General features: G+C 41.5%; 1 protein-coding gene across 1 annotated transcript in view; it reads right to left on the bottom strand.

Moving 5' to 3' along the window:
• The window catches only part of LOC102803181 (uncharacterized), a 30,306-nt gene that overhangs the window by 5,375 nt on the left and 2,501 nt on the right, over positions 1-22,430 (bottom strand). The window contains exons 3-4 of the mRNA XM_085501002.1: positions 19,885-20,456; positions 15,207-15,309 (exon numbers count right to left, since the gene is read on the bottom strand). Of these exons, the coding sequence (XP_085357128.1) occupies positions 15,207-15,309; positions 19,885-20,456 (675 nt within the window). The remainder of the gene's footprint in view (positions 1-15,206; positions 15,310-19,884; positions 20,457-22,430) is intronic.

Here is a 22,430-nt window from a genome sequence, read left to right as displayed (position 1 = left end):
ATCTCACCAGAACCCCTCCCCTATAGAATTACAGTACAATCAAAACCATCTCACCAGAACCCCTCCCCCTGTAGAATTACAGTACAATCAAAACCATCTCACCAGAACCCCTCCCCTGTAGAATGACAGTACAATCAAAACTATCTCACCAGAACCCCTCCCCCTGTAGAATTACAGTACAATCAAAACCATCTCATCAGAACCCCTCCCCCTGTAGAATTACAGTACAATCAAAACCATCTCACCAGAACCCCTCCCCCTGTAGAATTATAGTACAATCAAAACCATCTCACCAGATCCCCTCCCCTATAGAATTATAGTACAATCAAAATCATCTCACCAGAACCCCTCCCCCTGTGGAATTACAGTACAATCAAAACCATCTCACCAGAACCCCTTCCCCCTGTAGAATTACAGTACAATCAAAACCATCTCACCAGAACCCCTCCCCCTGTAGAATTATAGTACAATCAAAACCATCTCACCAGAACCCCTCCCCCTGTGGAATTACAGTACAATCAAAACCATCTCACCAGAACCCCTCCCCCTATAGAATTACAGTACAATCAAAACCATCTCACCAGAACCCCTCCCCTATAGAATTACAGTACAATCAAAACCATCTCACCAGAACCCCTCCCCCTGTAGAATTACAGTACAATCAAAACCATCTCACCAGAACCCCTCCCCCTGTAGAATTACAGTACAATCAAAACCATCTCACCAGAACCCCTCCCCTGTGGAATTACAGTACAATCAAAACCATCTCACCAGAACCCCTCCCCCTATAGAATTACAGTACAATCAAAACCATCTCACCAGAACCCCTCCCCTATAGAATTACAGTACAATCAAAACCATCTCACCAGAACCCCTCCCCCTGTAGAATTACAGTACAATCAAAACCATCTCACCAGAACCCCTCCCCCTGTAGAATTACAGTACAATCAAAACCATCTCACCAGAACCCCTCCCCCTGTAGAATTATAGTACAATCAAAACCATCTCACCAGAACCCCTCCCCCTGTGGAATTACAGTACAATCAAAACCATCTCACCAGAACCCCTCCCCCTGTAGAATTACAGTACAATCAAAACCATCTCATCAGAACCCCCCCCCCCCCTGTAGAATTACAGTACAATCAAAACCATCTCACCAGAACCCCTCCCCCTGCAGAATTATAGTACAATCAAAACCATCTCACCAGAACCCCTCCCCCTGTGGAATTACAGTACAATCAAAACCATCTCACCAGAACCCCTCCGCCTGTGGAATTACAGTAGAATCAAAACCATCTCACCTGAACCCCTCCCCCTGTAGAATTACAGTACAATCAAAACCATCTCACCAGAACCCCTCCCCATGTAGAATTACAGTACAATCAAAACCATCTCACCAGAACCCCTCCCCCTGTAGAATTATAGTACAATCAAAACCATCTCACCAGAACCCCTCCCCCTGTGGAATTACAGTACAATCAAAACCATCTCACCAGAACCCCTCCGCCTGTGGAATTACAGTAGAATCAAAACCATCTCACCTGAACCCCTCCCCCTGTAGATTTACAGTACAATCAAAAGCATCTCACCTGAACCCCTCCCCCTATAGAATTACAGTACAATCAAAACCATCTCACCAGAACCCCTCCCCCTATAGAATTATAGTACAATCAAAACCATCTCACCAGAACCCCTCCCCTATAGAATTACAGTACAATCGAAAATATCTCACCAGAACCCCTCCCCCTGTAGAATTACAGTACAATCAAAACCATCTCACCAGAACCCCTCCCCTGTAGAATGACAGTACAATCAAAACTATCTCACCAGAACCCCTCCCCCTGTAGAATTACAGTACAATCAAAACCATCTCATCAGAACCCCTCCCCCTGTAGAATTACAGTACAATCAAAACCATCTCACCAGAACCCCTCCCCCTGTAGAATGACAGTACAATCAAAACCATCTCATCAGAACCCCCCCCCCCCCTGTAGAATTACAGTACAATCAAAACCATCTCACCAGAACCCCTCCCCCTGCAGAATTATAGTACAATCAAAACCATCTCACCAGAACCCCTCCCCCTGTGGAATTACAGTACAATCAAAACCATCTCACCAGAACCCCTCCGCCTGTGGAATTACAGTAGAATCAAAACCATCTCACCTGAACCCCTCCCCCTGTAGAATTACAGTACAATCAAAACCATCTCACCTGAACCCCTCCCCCTATAGAATTACAGTACAATCGAAACCATCTCATCAGAACCCCTCCCCCTATAGAATTATAGTACAATCAAAACCATCTCACCAGAACCCCTCCCCTATAGAATTACAGTACAATCGAAAATATCTCACCAGAACCCCTCCCCCTGTAGAATTACAGTACAATCAAAACCATCTCACCAGAACCCCTCCCCCTATAGAATTACAGTACAATCAAAACCATCTCACCAGAACCCCTCCCCTATAGAATTACAGTACAATCAAAACCATCTCACCAGAACCCCTCCCCCTGTAGAATTACAGTACAATCAAAACCATCTCACCAGAACCCCTCCCCTATAGAATTACAGTACAATCAAAACCATCTCACCAGAACCCCTCCCCCTGTAGAATTACAGTACAATCAAAACCATCTCACCAGAACCCCTCCCCCTGTAGAATTACAGTACAATCAAAACCATCTCACCAGAACCCCTCCCCCTGTAGAATTATAGTACAATCAAAACCATCTCACCAGAACCCCTCCCCCTGTGGAATTACAGTACAATCAAAACCATCTCACCAGAACCCCTCCCCCTGTAGAATTACAGTACAATCAAAACCATCTCACCAGAACCCCTCCCCCTGTAGAATTATAGTACAATCAAAACCATCTCACCAGAACCCCTCCCCCTGTGGAATTACAGTACAATCAAAACCATCTCACCAGAACCCCTCCCCCTGTAGAATTACAGTACAATCAAAACCATCTCACCAGAACCCCTCCCCCTGTAGAATTACAGTACAATCAAAACCATCTCACCAGAACCCCTCCCCCTGTAGAATTATAGTACAATCAAAACCATCTCACCAGAACCCCTCCCCCTGTGGAATTACAGTACAATCAAAACCATCTCACCAGAACCCCTCCCCCTGTAGAATTACAGTACAATCAAAACCATCTCATCAGAACCCCCCCCCCCCCCCCTGTAGAATTACAGTACAATCAAAACCATCTCACCAGAACCCCTCCCCCTGCAGAATTATAGTACAATCAAAACCATCTCACCAGAACCCCTCCCCCTGTGGAATTACAGTACAATCAAAACCATCTCACCAGAACCCCTCCGCCTGTGGAATTACAGTAGAATCAAAACCATCTCACCTGAACCCCTCCCCCTGTAGAATTACAGTACAATCAAAACCATCTCACCAGAACCCCTCCCCATGTAGAATTACAGTACAATCAAAACCATCTCACCAGAACCCCTCCCCCTGTAGAATTATAGTACAATCAAAACCATCTCACCAGAACCCCTCCCCCTGTGGAATTACAGTACAATCAAAACCATCTCACCAGAACCCCTCCGCCTGTGGAATTACAGTAGAATCAAAACCATCTCACCTGAACCCCTCCCCCTGTAGATTTACAGTACAATCAAAAGCATCTCACCTGAACCCCTCCCCCTATAGAATTACAGTACAATCAAAACCATCTCACCAGAACCCCTCCCCCTATAGAATTATAGTACAATCAAAACCATCTCACCAGAACCCCTCCCCTATAGAATTACAGTACAATCGAAAATATCTCACCAGAACCCCTCCCCCTGTAGAATTACAGTACAATCAAAACCATCTCACCAGAACCCCTCCCCTGTAGAATGACAGTACAATCAAAACTATCTCACCAGAACCCCTCCCCCTGTAGAATTACAGTACAATCAAAACCATCTCATCAGAACCCCTCCCCCTGTAGAATTACAGTACAATCAAAACCATCTCACCAGAACCCCTCCCCCTGTAGAATGACAGTACAATCAAAACCATCTCATCAGAACCCCCCCCCCCCTGTAGAATTACAGTACAATCAAAACCATCTCACCAGAACCCCTCCCCCTGCAGAATTATAGTACAATCAAAACCATCTCACCAGAACCCCTCCCCCTGTGGAATTACAGTACAATCAAAACCATCTCACCAGAACCCCTCCGCCTGTGGAATTACAGTAGAATCAAAACCATCTCACCTGAACCCCTCCCCCTGTAGAATTACAGTACAATCAAAACCATCTCACCTGAACCCCTCCCCCTATAGAATTACAGTACAATCGAAACCATCTCATCAGAACCCCTCCCCCTATAGAATTATAGTACAATCAAAACCATCTCACCAGAACCCCTCCCCTATAGAATTACAGTACAATCGAAAATATCTCACCAGAACCCCTCCCCCTGTAGAATTACAGTACAATCAAAACCATCTCACCAGAACCCCTCCCCCTATAGAATTACAGTACAATCAAAACCATCTCACCAGAACCCCTCCCCTATAGAATTACAGTACAATCAAAACCATCTCACCAGAACCCCTCCCCCTGTAGAATTACAGTACAATCAAAACCATCTCACCAGAACCCCTCCCCTATAGAATTACAGTACAATCAAAACCATCTCACCAGAACCCCTCCCCCTGTAGAATTACAGTACAATCAAAACCATCTCACCAGAACCCCTCCCCCTGTAGAATTACAGTACAATCAAAACCATCTCACCAGAACCCCTCCCCCTGTAGAATTATAGTACAATCAAAACCATCTCACCAGAACCCCTCCCCCTGTGGAATTACAGTACAATCAAAACCATCTCACCAGAACCCCTCCCCCTGTAGAATTACAGTACAATCAAAACCATCTCACCAGAACCCCTCCCCCTGTAGAATTATAGTACAATCAAAACCATCTCACCAGAACCCCTCCCCCTGTGGAATTACAGTACAATCAAAACCATCTCACCAGAACCCCTCCGCCTGTGGAATTACAGTAGAATCAAAACCATCTCACCTGAACCCCTCCCCCTGTAGAATTACAGTACAATCAAAACCATCTCACCTGAACCCCTCCCCCTATAGAATTACAGTACAATCAAAACCATCTCACCAGAACCCCTCCCCCTATAGAATTATAGTACAATCAAAACCATCTCACCAGAACCCCTCCCCTATAGAATTACAGTACAATCGAAAATATCTCACCAGAACCCCTCCCCCTGTAGAATTACAGTACAATCAAAACCATCTCACCAGAACCCCTCCCCTGTAGAATGACAGTACAATCAAAACTATCTCACCAGAACCCCTCCCCCTGTAGAATTACAGTACAATCAAAACCATCTCATCAGAACCCCTCCCCCTGTAGAATTACAGTACAATCAAAACCATCTCACCAGAACCCCTCCCCCTGTAGAATGACAGTACAATCAAAACTATCTCACCAGAACCCCTCCCCCTGTAGAATTACAGTACAAACAAAACCATCTCATCAGAACCCCCCCCCCCCCCCCCCCCCCCCCGTAGAATTACAGTACAATCAAAACCATCTCACCAGAACCCCTCCCCCTGCAGAATTATAGTACAATCAAAACCATCTCACCAGAACCCCTCCCCCTGTGGAATTACAGTACAATCAAAACCATCTCACCAGAACCCCTCCGCCTGTGGAATTACAGTAGAATCAAAACCATCTCACCTGAACCCCTCCCCCTGTAGAATTACAGTACAATCAAAACCATCTCACCAGAACCCCTCCCCATGTAGAATTACAGTACAATCAAAACCATCTCACCAGAACCCCTCCCCCTGTAGAATTATAGTACAATCAAAACCATCTCACCAGAACCCCTCCCCCTGTGGAATTACAGTACAATCAAAACCATCTCACCAGAACCCCTCCGCCTGTGGAATTACAGTAGAATCAAAACCATCTCACCTGAACCCCTCCCCCTGTAGAATTACAGTACAATCAAAACCATCTCACCTGAACCCCTCCCCCTATAGAATTACAGTACAATCAAAACCATCTCACCAGAACCCCTCCCCCTATAGAATTATAGTACAATCAAAACCATCTCACCAGAACCCCTCCCCTATAGAATTACAGTACAATCGAAAATATCTCACCAGAACCCCTCCCCCTGTAGAATTACAGTACAATCAAAACCATCTCACCAGAACCCCTCCCCTGTAGAATGACAGTACAATCAAAACTATCTCACCAGAACCCCTCCCCCTGTAGAATTACAGTACAATCAAAACCATCTCATCAGAACCCCTCCCCCTGTAGAATTACAGTACAATCAAAACCATCTCACCAGAACCCCTCCCCCTGTAGAATGACAGTACAATCAAAACTATCTCACCAGAACCCCTCCCCCTGTAGAATTACAGTACAATCAAAACCATCTCATCAGAACCCCCCCTGTAGAATTACAGTACAATCAAAACCATCTCACCAGAACCCCTCCCCCTGCAGAATTATAGTACAATCAAAACCATCTCACCAGAACCCCTCCCCCTGTGGAATTACAGTACAATCAAAACCATCTCACCAGAACCCCTCCGCCTGTGGAATTACAGTAGAATCAAAACCATCTCACCTGAACCCCTCTCCCTGTAGAATTACAGTACAATCAAAACCATCTCACCTGAACCCCTCCCCCTATAGAATTACAGTACAATCGAAACCATCTCATCAGAACCCCTCCCCCTATAGAATTATAGTACAATCAAAACCATCTCACCAGAACCCCTCCCCTATAGAATTACAGTACAATCGAAAATATCTCACCAGAACCCCTCCCCCTGTAGAATTACAGTACAATCAAAACCATCTCACCAGAACCCCTCCCCTGTAGAATGACAGTACAATCAAAACTATCTCACTAGAACACCTCCCCCTGTAGAATTACAGTACAATCAAAACCATCTCATCAGAACCCCTCTCCCTGTAGAATTACAGTACAATCAAAACCATCTCACCAGAACCCCTCCCCCTGTAGAATTATAGTACAATCAAAACCATCTCACCAGAACCCCTCCCCTATAGAATTACAGTACAATCGAAAATATCTCACCAGAACCCCTCCCCCTGTAGAATTACAGTACAATCAAAACCATCTCACCAGAACCCCTCCCTCTGTAGAATTACAGTACAATCAAAACCATCTCACCAGAACCCCTCCCCCTGTAGAATTACAGTACAATCAAAACCATCTCACCAGAACCCCTCCCCCTGTAGAATTATAGTACAATCAAAACCATCTCACCAGAACCCCTCCCCTATAGAATTACAGTACAATCGAAAATATCTCACCAGAACCCCTCCCCCTGTAGAATTACAGTACAATCAAAACCATCTCACCAGAACCCCTCCCCTGTAGAATGACAGTACAATCAAAACTATCTCACCAGAACCCCTCCCCCTGTAGAATTACAGTACAATCAAAACCATCTCATCAGAACCCCTCCCCCTGTAGAATTACAGTACAATCAAAACCATCTCACCAGAACCCCTCCCCCTGTAGAATTATAGTACAATCAAAACCATCTCACCAGAACCCCTCCCCCTGTGGAATTACAGTACAATCAAAACCATATCACCAGAACCCCTCCCCTTGTAGAATTACAGTACAATCAAAACCATCTCACCAGAACCCCTCCCCCTGTAGAATTATAGTACAATCAAAACCATCTCACCAGAACCCCTCCCCCTGTGGAATTACAGTACAATCAAAACCATCTCACCAGAACCCCTCCGCCTGTGGAATTACAGTAGAATCAAAACCATCTCACCTGAACCCCTCCCCCTGTAGAATTACAGTACAATCAAAACCATCTCACCTGAACCCCTCCCCCTATAGAATTACAGTACAATCAAAACCATCTCACCAGAACCCTTCCCCCTATAGAATTATAGTACAATCAAAACCATCTCACCAGAACCCCTCCCCTATAGAATTACAGTACAATCGAAAATATCTCACCAGAACCCCTCCCCCTGTAGAATTACAGTACAATCAAAACCATCTCACCAGAACCCCTCCCCTGTAGAATGACAGTACAATCAAAACTATCTCACCAGAACCCCTCCCCCTGTAGAATTACAGTACAATCAAAACCATCTCATCAGAACCCCTCCCCCTGTAGAATTACAGTACAATCAAAACCATCTCACCAGAACCCCTCCCCCTGTAGAATTATAGAACAATCAAAACCATCTCACCAGAACCCCTCCCCTATAGAATTACAGTACAATCGAAAATATCTCACCAGAACCCCTCCCCCTGTAGAATTACAGTACAATCAAAACCATCTCACCAGAACCCCTCCCCTGTAGAATGACAGTACAATCAAAACTATCTCACCAGAACCCCTCCCCCTGTAGAATTACAGTACAATCAAAACCATCTCATCAGAACCCCTCCCCCTGTAGAATTACAGTACAATCAAAACCATCTCACCAGAACCCCCCCCCCCTGTAGAATTACAGTACAATCAAAACCATCTCACCAGAACCCCTCCCCCTGTAGAATTATAGTACAATCAAAACCATCTCACCAGAACCCCTCCCCCTGTGGAATTACAGTACAATCAAAACCATCTCACCAGAACCCCTCCCCCCGTAGAATTACAGTACAATCAAAACCATCTCACCAGAACCCCTCCCCCTGTAGAATTATAGTACAATCAAAACCATTTCACCAGAACCCCTCCCCCTGTGGAATTACAGTACAATCAAAACCATCTCACCAGAACCCCTCCGCCTGTGGAATTACAGTAGAATCAAAACCATCTCACCTGAACCCCTCCTCCTGTAGAATTACAGTACAATCAAAACCATCTCACCTGAACCCCTCCCCCTATAGAATTACAGTACAATCAAAACCATCTCACCAGAACCCCTCCCCCTATAGAATTATAGTACAATCAAAACCATCTCACCAGAACCCCTCCCCTATAGAATTACAGTACAATCGAAAATATCTCACCAGAACCCCTCCCCCTGTAGAATTACAGTACAATCAAAACCATCTCACCAGAACCCCTCCCCTGTAGAATGACAGTACAATCAAAACTATCTCACCAGAACCCCTCCCCCTGTAGAATTACAGTACAATCAAAACCATCTCATCAGAACCCCTCCCCCTGTAGAATTACAGTACAATCAAAACCATCTCACCAGAACCCCTCCCCCTGTAGAATTATAGTACAATCAAAACCATCTCACCAGATCCCCTCCCCTATAGAATTATAGTACAATCAAAATCATCTCACCAGAACCCCTACCCCTGTGGAATTACAGTACAATCAAAACCATCTCACCAGAACCCCTCCCCCTGTAGAATTATAGTACAATCAAAACCATCTCACCAGAACCCCTCCCCCTGTGGAATTACAGTATAATCAAAACCATCTCACCAGAACCCCTCCCCCCGTAGAATTACAGTACAATCAAAACCATCTCACCAGAACCCCTCCCCCTGTAGAATTATAGTACAATCAAAACCATTTCACCAGAACCCCTCCCCCTGTGGAATTACAGTACAATCAAAACCATCTCACCAGAACCCCTCCGCCTGTGGAATTACAGTAGAATCAAAACCATCTCACCTGAACCCCTCCCCCTGTAGAATTACAGTACAATCAAAACCATCTCACCTGAACCCCTCCCCCTATAGAATTACAGTACAATCGAAACCATCTCACCAGAACCCCTCCCCCTATAGAATTATAGTACAATCAAAACCATCTCACCAGAACCCCTCCCCTATAGAATTATAGTACAATCAAAATCATCTCACCAGAACCCCTCCCCCTGTGGAATTACAGTACAATCAAAACCATCTCACCAGAACCCCTTCCCCCTGTAGAATTACAGTACAATCAAAACCATCTCACCAGAACCCCTCCCCCTGTAGAATTATAGTACAATCAAAACCATCTCACCAGAACCCCTCCCCCTGTGGAATTACAGTACAATCAAAACCATCTCACCAGAACCCCTCCCCCTATAGAATTACAGTACAATCAAAACCATCTCACCAGAACCCCTCCCCTATAGAATTACAGTACAATCAAAACCATCTCACCAGAACCCCTCCCCCTGTAGAATTACAGTACAATCAAAACCATCTCACCAGAACCCCTCCCCCTGTAGAATTACAGTACAATCAAAACCATCTCACCAGAACCCCTCCCCCTGTAGAATTATAGTACAATCAAAACCATCACACCAGAACCCCTCCCCTGTGGAATTACAGTACAATCAAAACCATCTCACCAGAACCCCTCCCCCTATAGAATTACAGTACAATCAAAACCATCTCACCAGAACCCCTCCCCTATAGAATTACAGTACAATCAAAACCATCTCACCAGAACCCCCTCCCCCTGTAGAATTACAGTACAATCAAAACCATCTCACCAGAACCCCTCCCCCTGTAGAATTACAGTACAATCAAAACCATCTCACCAGAACCCCTCCCCCTGTAGAATTATAGTACAATCAAAACCATCTCACCAGAACCCCTCCCCCTGTGGAATTACAGTACAATCAAAACCATCTCACCAGAACCCCCCCCCCCTGTAGAATTACAGTACAATCAAAACCATCTCACCAGAACCCCTCCCCCTGTAGAATTATAGTACAATCAAAACCATCTCACCAGAACCCCTCCCCCTGTGGAATTACAGTACAATCAAAACCATCTCACCAGAACCACTCCGCCTGTGGAATTACAGTAGAATCAAAACCATCTCACCTGAACCCCTCCCCCTGTAGAATTACAGTACAATCAAAACCATCTCACCTGAACCCCTCCCCCTATAGAATTACAGTACAATCAAAACCATCTCACCAGAACCCCTCCCCCTATAGAATTATAGTACAATCAAAACCATCTCACCAGAACCCCTCCCCTATAGAATTACAGTACAATCGAAAATATCTCACCAGAACCCCTCCCCCTGTAGAATTACAGTACAATCAAAACCATCTCACCAGAACCCCTCCCCTGTAGAATGACAGTACAATCAAAACTATCTCACCAGAACCCCTCCCCCTGTAGAATTACAGTACAATCAAAACCATCTCATCAGATCCCCTCCCCCTGTAGAATTACAGTACAATCAAAACCATCTCACCAGAACCCCCCCTGTAGAATTACAGTACAATCAAAACCATCTCACCAGAACCCCTCCCCCTGTAGAATTATAGTACAATCAAAACCATCTCACCAGAACCCCTCCCCCTGTGGAATTACAGTACAATCAAAACCATCTCACCAGAACCCCTCCCCCTGTAGAATTACAGTACAATCAAAACCATCTCACCAGAACCCCTCCCCCTGTAGAATTATAGTACAATCAAAACCATCTCACCAGAACCCCTCCCCCTGTGGAATTACAGTACAATCAAAACCATCTCACCAGAACCCCTCCGCCTGTGGAATTACAGTAGAATCAAAACCATCTCACCTGAACCCCTCCCCCTGTAGAATTACAGTACAATCAAAACCATCTCACCTGAACCCCTCCCCCTATAGAATTACAGTACAATCAAAACCATCTCACCAGAACCCCTCCCCCTATAGAATTATAGTACAATCAAAACCATCTCACCAGAACCCCTCCCCTATAGAATTATAGTACAATCAAAATCATCTCACCAGAACCCCTCCCCCTGTGGAATTACAGTACAATCAAAACCATCTCACCAGAACCCCTTCCCCCTGTAGAATTACAGTACAATCAAAACCATCTCACCAGAACCCCTCCCCCTGTAGAATTATAGTACAATCAAAACCATCTCACCAGAACCCCTCCCCCTGTGGAATTACAGTACAATCAAAACCATCTCACCAGAACCCCTCCCCCTATAGAATTACAGTACAATCAAAACCATCTCACCAGAACCCCTCCCCTATAGAATTACAGTACAATCAAAACCATCTCACCAGAACCCCTCCCCCTGTAGAATTACAGTACAATCAAAACCATCTCACCAGAACCCCTCCCCCTGTAGAATTACAGTACAATCAAAACCATCTCACCAGAACCCCTCCCCCTGTAGAATTATAGTACAATCAAAACCATCACACCAGAACCCCTCCCCTGTGGAATTACAGTACAATCAAAACCATCTCACCAGAACCCCTCCCCCTATAGAATTACAGTACAATCAAAACCATCTCACCAGAACCCCTCCCCTATAGAATTACAGTACAATCAAAACCATCTCACCAGAACCCCCTCCCCCTGTAGAATTACAGTACAATCAAAACCATCTCACCAGAACCCCTCCCCCTGTAGAATTACAGTACAATCAAAACCATCTCACCAGAACCCCTCCCCCTGTAGAATTATAGTACAATCAAAACCATCTCACCAGAACCCCTCCCCCTGTGGAATTACAGTACAATCAAAACCATCTCACCAGAACCCCCCCCCCCCCCCTGTAGAATTACAGTACAATCAAAACCATCTCACCAGAACCCCTCCCCCTGTAGAATTATAGTACAATCAAAACCATCTCACCAGAACCCCTCCCCCTGTGGAATTACAGTACAATCAAAACCATCTCACCAGAACCACTCCGCCTGTGGAATTACAGTAGAATCAAAACCATCTCACCTGAACCCCTCCCCCTGTAGAATTACAGTACAATCAAAACCATCTCACCTGAACCCCTCCCCCTATAGAATTACAGTACAATCAAAACCATCTCACCAGAACCCCTCCCCCTATAGAATTATAGTACAATCAAAACCATCTCACCAGAACCCCTCCCCTATAGAATTACAGTACAATCGAAAATATCTCACCAGAACCCCTCCCCCTGTAGAATTACAGTACAATCAAAACCATCTCACCAGAACCCCTCCCCTGTAGAATGACAGTACAATCAAAACTATCTCACCAGAACCCCTCCCCCTGTAGAATTACAGTACAATCAAAACCATCTCATCAGATCCCCTCCCCCTGTAGAATTACAGTACAATCAAAACCATCTCACCAGAACCCCCCCTGTAGAATTACAGTACAATCAAAACCATCTCACCAGAACCCCTCCCCCTGTAGAATTATAGTACAATCAAAACCATCTCACCAGAACCCCTCCCCCTGTGGAATTACAGTACAATCAAAACCATCTCACCAGAACCCCTCCCCCTGTAGAATTACAGTACAATCAAAACCATCTCACCAGAACCCCTCCCCCTGTAGAATTATAGTACAATCAAAACCATCTCACCAGAACCCCTCCCCCTGTGGAATTACAGTACAATCAAAACCATCTCACCAGAACCCCTCCGCCTGTGGAATTACAGTAGAATCAAAACCATCTCACCTGAACCCCTCCCCCTGTAGAATTACAGTACAATCAAAACCATCTCACCTGAACCCCTCCCCCTATAGAATTACAGTACAATCAAAACCATCTCACCAGAACCCCTCCCCCTATAGAATTATAGTACAATCAAAACCATCTCACCAGAACCCCTCCCCTATAGAATTACAGTACAATCGAAAATATCTCACCAGAACCCATCCCCCTGTAGAATTACAGTACAATCAAAACCATCTCACCAGAACCCCTCCCCTGTAGAATGACAGTACAATCAAAACTATCTCACCAGAACCCCTCCCCCTGTAGAATTACAGTACAATCAAAACCATCTCATCAGAACCCCTCCCCCTGTAGAATTACAGTACAATCAAAACCATCTCACCAGAACCCCTCCCCCTGTAGAATTATAGTACAATCAAAACCATCTCACCAGAACCCCTCCCCTATAGAATTACAGTACAATCGAAAATATCTCACCAGAACCCCTCCCCCTGTAGAATTACAGTACAATCAAAATCATCTCACCAGAACCCCTCCCCTGTAGAATGACAGTACAATCAAAACTATCTCACCAGAACCCCTCCCCCTGTAGAATTACAGTACAATCAAAACCATCTCATCAGGGAACCCCCCCTGTAGAATTACAGTACAATCAAAACCATCTCACCAGAACCCCTCCCCCTGCAGAATTATAGTACAATCAAAACCATCTCACCAGAACCCCTCCCCCTGTGGAATTACAGTACAATCAAAACCATCTCACCAGAACCCCTCCGCCTGTGGAATTACAGTAGAATCAAAACCATCTCACCTGAACCCCTCCCCCTGTAGAATTACAGTACAATCAAAACCATCTCACCTGAACCCCTCCCCCTATAGAATTACAGTACAATCAAAACCATCTCATTAGAACCCCCCCCTATAGAATTATAGTACAATCAAAACCATCTCACCAGAACCCCTCCCCTGTAGAATGACAGTACAATCAAAACTATCTCACTAGAACCCCTCCCCCTGTAGAATTACAGTACAATCAAAACCATCTCATCAGAACCCCTCCCCCTGTAGAATTACAGTACAATCAAAACCATCTCACCAGAACCCCTCCCCCTGTAGAATTATAGTACAATCAAAACCATCTCACCAGAACCCCTCCCCTATAGAATTACAGTACAATCGAAAATATCTCACCAGAACCCCTCCCCCTGTAGAATTACAGTACAATCAAAACCATCTCACCAGAACCCCTCCCCTGTAGAATGACAGTACAATCAAAACTATCTTACCAGAACCCCTCCCCCTGTAGAATTACAGTACAATCGAAAATATCTCATCAGAACCCCCCCCTGTAGAATTACAGTACAATCAAAACCATCTCACCAGAACCCCCCCTGTAGAATTACAGTACAATCAAAACCATCTCATCAGAACCCCTCCCCCTGTAGAATTACAGTACAATCAAAACCATCTCACCAGAACCCCTCCCCCTGTAGAATTATAGTACAATCAAAACCATCTCACCAGAACCCCTCCCCTATAGAATTACAGTACAATCGAAAATATCTCACCAGAACCCCTCCCCCTGTAGAATTACAGTACAATCAAAACCATCTCACCAGAACCCCTCCCCTGTAGAATGACAGTACAATCAAAACTATCTCACCAGAACCCCTCCCCCTGTAGAATTACAGTACAATCAAAACCATCTCACCAGAATTTAAGTCTCACACCAAAGAACAGTACACAATGCTACCTACATTTCAGATTAATGGAATGTAATGTCGACAAATAGATATCAAGTCACTAGACAACTAACTCACCCTTTGTTCTACAAGTTGGACACTTGATTCTGTCTTCTGCACATGCTTCACATAGAGTATGACCACATGGTATTAACAATGTCGGAGTGTGATCTGGTGGCACCTGTGAAAGAAACAAAACCAATTCATTATGACCACTCTAAGCTTTCCTTCCCCGTCCTGTGTTAGTGTTATTTCATAAAAGCAATATCAACCAGGATTACCCTAATAAACAAAGATGAAAAGAAGAGTCTACTGTGTCTGTAAATGATGCCCTCAATGTCAAGTACAATGTACATGAATTATAAACTGAATAATTATACTTGTTCAACTGTTATTTAAATAACATCATGCGACTTTTTACCAATTAAAAGGCTCCATTTACATAATTATTCTCCCATAAAGTCCCACATTACAATACAGTACAGATGTTAATTTTAATACATGGTAATCTCGAATTTTGCAGCAAGGTGGCTCCAGCAAATCAGAAAGTTGTCGCTTTTGGTTGTCATCAGGTTTCTTGTATGTGATGATTAGTAACTGAGATATCAGTGGAAAAGCCGAAAATTGACTAATGCAAATTAGTTTAATTATATGCATGGATTTTTATCCAAAACTAATCACATCTGTGCATTAGTCCAGAGCATCTATGTACATAAGCCCCTTTTCAGATATCAATGGAACAGTCAAGGAACAGCTAAAAATTAGCTAATTATCATGCAAATCAGGTAATTAATATGCATAGATATCAACCAAAACCTAATCGCATTAGCCCAGAGAATCTATAAGATATCTTGAGATATCAGTGGAACGAACGGACAGACGGACATACACATGCATACAGACAGGCAAAGACTCCCATTGTGTGTTTCAAGGTTCCATAATGTCCAACGTATGTACAAGTTTGAACAAAACCCATTCATTTTGATGTTGATGACTTTTCAGCACAAAAATGACCGCCATTTGGTCATCTTGAATCAGATTGTGAAACAAATTGATGTGCATAAATACGAGCAGCCTGTCGGCTGAGATAACTCCGCTGTTAGCAATGCACATTTCAATTAAAGCACAGAAGATATCATTAGAAAATGAACAATATGTATAGTATCAAAGCAATGGGACTTGCTGTTTTCAACAAGAAGTCAAAAATATCACTTTTCACCAACAATGAAAAAAATAATCATCAAAATTAGATAATTGAAAATATCACTACGAAATTAACAAATTTGAAAGAGGTCCACATGTACAATGTAGTACCTATACCGGTATATGTAATATAAAAGCAATCGGACTTGCAGTTCTCAACAAGAAGTCGAAAATATCACTTTTTACCAAATATTACAAAAATATTCACTAAAATCAAAGTTAAACTGTAAATACCCCCGGTAGCTCCCGTGTGATCAGAGCATGTATTATAAAGATATAGGCTTTTCCTAATAAGTTAATGTAATTGCATGTAGGTCAATCCATCAATAAAATTGATCAAGATGTCTGAGAATCTATGACATACTGTATATGGAAACACATGATTTTGATATGGGCATTTTGAAAAACATGCAAGGACACTATACTTGTAAACAAAGGGCACTAATGAGACACTCTATGAATGAGGGATTTCTAGAGGTCGGGGTTTGTCTCGTCTGCAGTTGAATAGTTTTTGCTTTGATTTTCTTATGGGTATTTTCCCAATGCAACTTAATTTCACTTGTTTTTTTTAATTCTTCGTAATTAGTGTCATTAGCGACGGAGTAGTAAAAACCGTAATTAACCTCAGTGCAGCAAATCGGGATAGATCTTCCTGACGCAATGGGCAAATTTCGCTATTTTCGCTAACAAGTAAAATCTGCTAAATTAAACCTACGTGAACATGTAAAGTAACAACAGATTGTTTCCTTGACAGATTCTTGAAATTAAATCATCAAAATAGTACAACTAAAAAGTCTGTACAACATACCTAGAACAGATAAATAAAAACATCATAGTTTAATGTTCGTCCGAACTTTGAGCCCTTGAAAGTAAGTGATCCAGCCCTTACATATGCCAACGATTGAAATTTGTTTAATTGCTATCAAATTATCACTCAAAAAAAATATTTCATTTGTGAGACGTGCTTTTGATACAAATCGAAGATCGCGATCGACCCTACACAAAACTACTGCCATTTTATCTTCCTTGTCCTCGTTCGGCAAAAACAAAAAACTCACATATTTACTATTTGTTTAATGAGTGCATTTTTGTTTAAAAATATCAAACAAGAATAAACACTAAGTAAAATAGGAATCAACTGCTTTGTTTTATTTGAGTAAGATGGAAACCATGCAAAAACAAATGTGAAACATTACTGTCTGCTCGAGGAGAAGACACTGGGAATCGTGTGCAAAGAGATTGTTTACAAATTAGATCACATTGGAAGTGCTTTCGGTCACGTTGTGTAGCTTCAATGCGTAAAATAGAAAATTTATATCTTGAATAAAACTGACAAACTTCTTTGCTGTTGCTGTCGGGTGTCTGCCTTATACATGAATTAAGTATAGACGCGGGGATTCAGCTTTCCTTTACTCTGCTCGTGGTGTCGAAATAGTGAAGGTCAGTACTAGGTTGAACCGACAGCCATGGCCACTATATTTTGAATGATCATAAATAATTTTTGAACCCTATAGTAGTGATCACTGTGATCACAGTGATCAGAGATATGGCATGAGAACCACATTCATTAAAACAAAATGGCCGCCAGTCGGCCATTCTGAATCTTATCTGAAAAACAAAATTATTTACCAAGTTTGAACAAAATCTATCTGTAAATAGCCAAGAAATGCTTGATTTTTAGGATTTTTTAACACAAAAATGGCCGCCATTCGGCCATCTTGAATCTTATCTGAAAAACAAAATAATGTGCATCAAGGTCTTATAATGTTTAATGTATATACCAAGTTTGAACAAAATCCACCTGTAAATAGCCAAGAAATGCTTGATTTTTAGGATTTTTTAATACTAAAATAGGCCGCCATTCGGCCATCTTGAATCAGATTGTAAAACAAAATGATGTGCATCAAGGTCTTATAATTAGAGATATCATCACAAAATGAACAAATCTTATTAAGGTCCACGTGTAGTACCTATATGTGTAATATCAAAGCAAATTGGACTTGCGGTTTTTAACAAGAAGTCGAAAATATCACTTTTTACCAAAAAGGACAAAAATATTCACCAAAATTAGAGAATTAAAGATATCATTACAAAATGAACAAATCTGAGAGAGGTCTACATGTAGTACTTATATACATGTATGTAATATCAAAGCAATTGGACTTGCGGTTTTTAACAAGAAGTCGAAAATATCACTTTTTACCAAAAAGGACAAAAATATTCACCAAAATTAGAGAATTGAAGATATCATCATGAAATGAACAAATGACAAAACATATAGTTCGAGTCTTGAGCGCTCAGCCAGTACTCAAACATCTCATCCTACAATGCTTTTGGCTTTAAGAGATTTATATTTTTCTATGGGGGAAGCTATTTTTCGATTCGTCTCCCCTACTACATTCCATGATTATTACCATATTTCTGTTTCATTCCGACCACAAACAGGAATACTTTTTTTCTGACAATACTATCGACCACCCAATCTGTGCTGCTTCGCTTTGTTTCTCGGGAGTCGCCCTAATTATTTTCTGAAGACGCCGTTCTTTCACACCTCATAAACACTCATCGCCTATAGTTGAGGAGTATAGTTACGTTTCGGCTTGTGAAAGTCTGATGTTGATTTGTTTTTAAATACATATTTTTGCCTTTTGCCACATAGTACTCATCTCTCCACAATACAGTGCTACATGTAATAGTACATTTCAGTTGATCTGAACTGTATTTAAATGTCACCCGTAAGTCTGATTTACGTGTACGCATAACTGCCATATAGACAAAAATGCACCTCACCTTTTGCACGCACAACTACTTTTTAGAGGCACCCTTACATACCTCAATACTCATGTTAAAATAAAACATGGAACATCTGCAAACAATTGAATTAATATGTACTTTATGTGGGTACAACTCATCATAAAGTGATTTCCCTCAATCTGATAACTGAAAACTTTCATTGACCCGGGTCCAAAATCTCAGAGTACACATGTGCCAACCAAACTACGGTATGTCTCATACATACATGTATACATGCTCAAGAAACTGCATTCATAAATCTGAGTAAACCTTAATGTACCTTTAATAGCAACTTGACTTCTTTGTTAATTCTGGTCTTTGTATATTATCAGGACCTGGGTTTGTATCAGTATCACCACTATAATTCCCATCAATATGTAGCCCTGACACCCCTCTACAGTTTCCACTGAGATTGGTAAGGGTCAACTGATCAAGGTCATGACCAGGTCATGACATCACTAAAAACCCAAACATTACAATCTAAGCTAATTATTTATTCTGAGCATGCTCAGTTGTTCTCTCAGTGGTGTTGGGAGAAGTAGTTTTGGATGAAAATCATGAAAAAGAGCCACTTAGGATTTTCCGAATTACGTGCATACATTTGTAGTCAGCAGAGACTTGTTCATCACCCTGCCAAGTTCCATCGATATCTCCTGCAGAATTTCTGAGAAAATGTTAGAGACGTCACAGGCAGAAACTGGAAATAAGAATTAATGGTCCGCAAAGCAAAGCATGAAGCAAAGAAATGCTGGTAACTAACCATTAATTGTTTACACTTCTCACATCTGTGACTTGCCATAACATCATCTTCCACTGCAGCCACTGTCCGTGTTGGTCTTGTATATAATTCCTGCTCCCTTTCATGTTCCAGTTCGGCTTTTACTCGATTTGCAATCTGATCAGCTAGTTTGTCAAACATATCTGGAGCCATAAGCCCCTGACTGTCACGAGTAGCTAGCTTTTCTTTGATATCTGACAATTCAGTTTTCACAGAATGTATAGTTCTATGATCATCAGGGACCTCTGCAGCGGTACGAGTCACAGTTTCCACAACGTCAAAATCAGAGTTTTGTTTCATATGTGTCTGCTGCGCTACATGGGTATCTTCTATATCATTGTTCAAACTTTTTTTCTTTAATCTGGCATTACCCGATGCAGTTTTTGGTGTTGGTGGTTTACCACTGTTTGTTCTACTAGGTCCCCTACTGATACTACCAGTACTTCCACTACTACTACTATGACGGCTTACTGGAGATGCTGATCTTGTCCTCAAACTACTGGTTTTTGTCTTCTTCTGACCACTACCAACAATCCACACACAGGGATCTGATTCTAATGATAAAACAAAATTGTGCAATAAAAATGTACGTGAAAACATAGGAATACATTTTGTGTACTTTAGTTTGGACAAAATGACAGTGAATCACACGTTCAGGCTACATGTAAAGGCAAATATAGATTAGATATATTTAATAATTCACCAAGGCATGAATTTTATTAATACTTTATAAATATAAATTTTAAACAAATTAAGGTATAATGCTACTTTTTCACATGTGCACATATTTTAACACATTTAGCAGTGACAACATTTCAAAATTTAAATTTTAGTGGATGCTATTTTCACATATTTTATTGATCTATTTTTTCTTAGTACTTAGTAGTGTGTCCCCATATTTTTAATTAATTTCATCATCTTTGTAAAGTGATATACCAAAAAATGTAGAAATAAAAAGAATAATGATATAATGTACTTTTGTGTGTACAATACCAAATGACAAATTGGTTGTTATTTGTAGTTTTATTAGTGAGAAACATGTATGCTATGAATATGGCTTAGACTTTGATATCATCCTAACAAGTCTAGATGTATGTACTTTATTCTTCAGAAGAGTGTTCTTTGAAGGTTATGTTGTTACTGACATAAAATAACAGATTCGACCATGCAACAACAAAGTCAATATTTTGCTTCAAATTATGTTAAAATTACATTGTTCCATACATTTAATTGTGCTAACATGGTGATGTATTGTTCACAGCTTAGGTTTCAACATAATGCACAAGTATTAATGATCTTTGTCTTGCAATGCATATGATAATGCATTTTGTTTATTCCTAGGCCAGCCGGTAGTACAAGTAGTATGTTTGTATCCTGCAATGTTTCTACATTTGACGCTCTTAGGTGAAACATGATTTTTTTTCAATTTACATGTATTTTTTTTACATGTACACTAAATTAAAAGTTAAAATTTATTTTAATTTACTTGTATACTAAATTAAAAGTTAAAATAGAATCGTTGTAGTGCTTTTATCATTTTACACACATTTGTGTTCCAAGCTACATTGTATATGCTTTGTACCGTAAACTTATGCACAGGCCATAGCTACTTTAGTGTATTCAATTTATATGTATATGACATTTTATTTTATTTATTTTTTTCAAATACAAGATGTACGGTATTATAGTATGAGCTTTTTTACTTTTTCACTGCAATAAAGATTTAATAAAACAAAATTATATAAATATTTTGATGTTATTTTTCAGATATTTCTTCAAAGAACCAAATGATTGTTTACTGAGTCCAATTTTTTAGCATAGGGTGGTGCAAGAATAGAAGAATTGGACTGGGAATGTTTCTTGATTTTCAAGTGGAATTCCAACAATGTAAGATCTGCAAAAGAGTTCACACCGATTACTAAAAGCATTATAAGGGATTTGCATCACTGCGCATGCACTGATTTACAAATGGTAAGCTAGAGTGCCATTTTCATTTCTTCTGCGTCATTACAGCAATGGGTGACATTCGGCCCATGAAAACACGAACGCTGCTTTCTTTTGTAAAACAGTCTACTAAGAGAGTGCATGAAGAGCCCCAATCACTGAATTGACAGTAGTTTGAGTCAGACAGAATTGATCTCTGAAAAAATGCGTTGTCTTTAGACAGCAAATGCAACCAAACCCTAAAAGCAAAGAGACATTGACGCCACGTCGCCAAACTTCTCGAATATACAAGAATAATCTGAATGATTTACTGATTTTCCCTGGCAACAGCATGATGGAGAAAAGAACGTGTTTTATTATACGAAGTGCTTGGCTGCCAAAATGCAAAATATATTCAGATTGAGGAAAGATGCAACCGTTCCCAAGCGAGACAACTGCAGTGCACAAAACACCAATCTGGTTCGGATCATAGAGCTACTGTCATCGCCCCAAAACTATCCAGTTATATAAAATGTGCATACGTTGAGTCGTACAAAATGCCGAAAGACGCAATAATTCATGCTGTAATGTTTACTGGTTGGCCA

The sequence above is a fragment of the Saccoglossus kowalevskii genome, chromosome 7 (assembly GCF_978046115.1).
Source record: "Saccoglossus kowalevskii chromosome 7, keSacKowa6.1, whole genome shotgun sequence".
Taxonomy (NCBI): Eukaryota; Metazoa; Hemichordata; class Enteropneusta; family Harrimaniidae; genus Saccoglossus; species Saccoglossus kowalevskii.
This window is presented reverse-complemented; position numbering and strand designations above follow the sequence as displayed.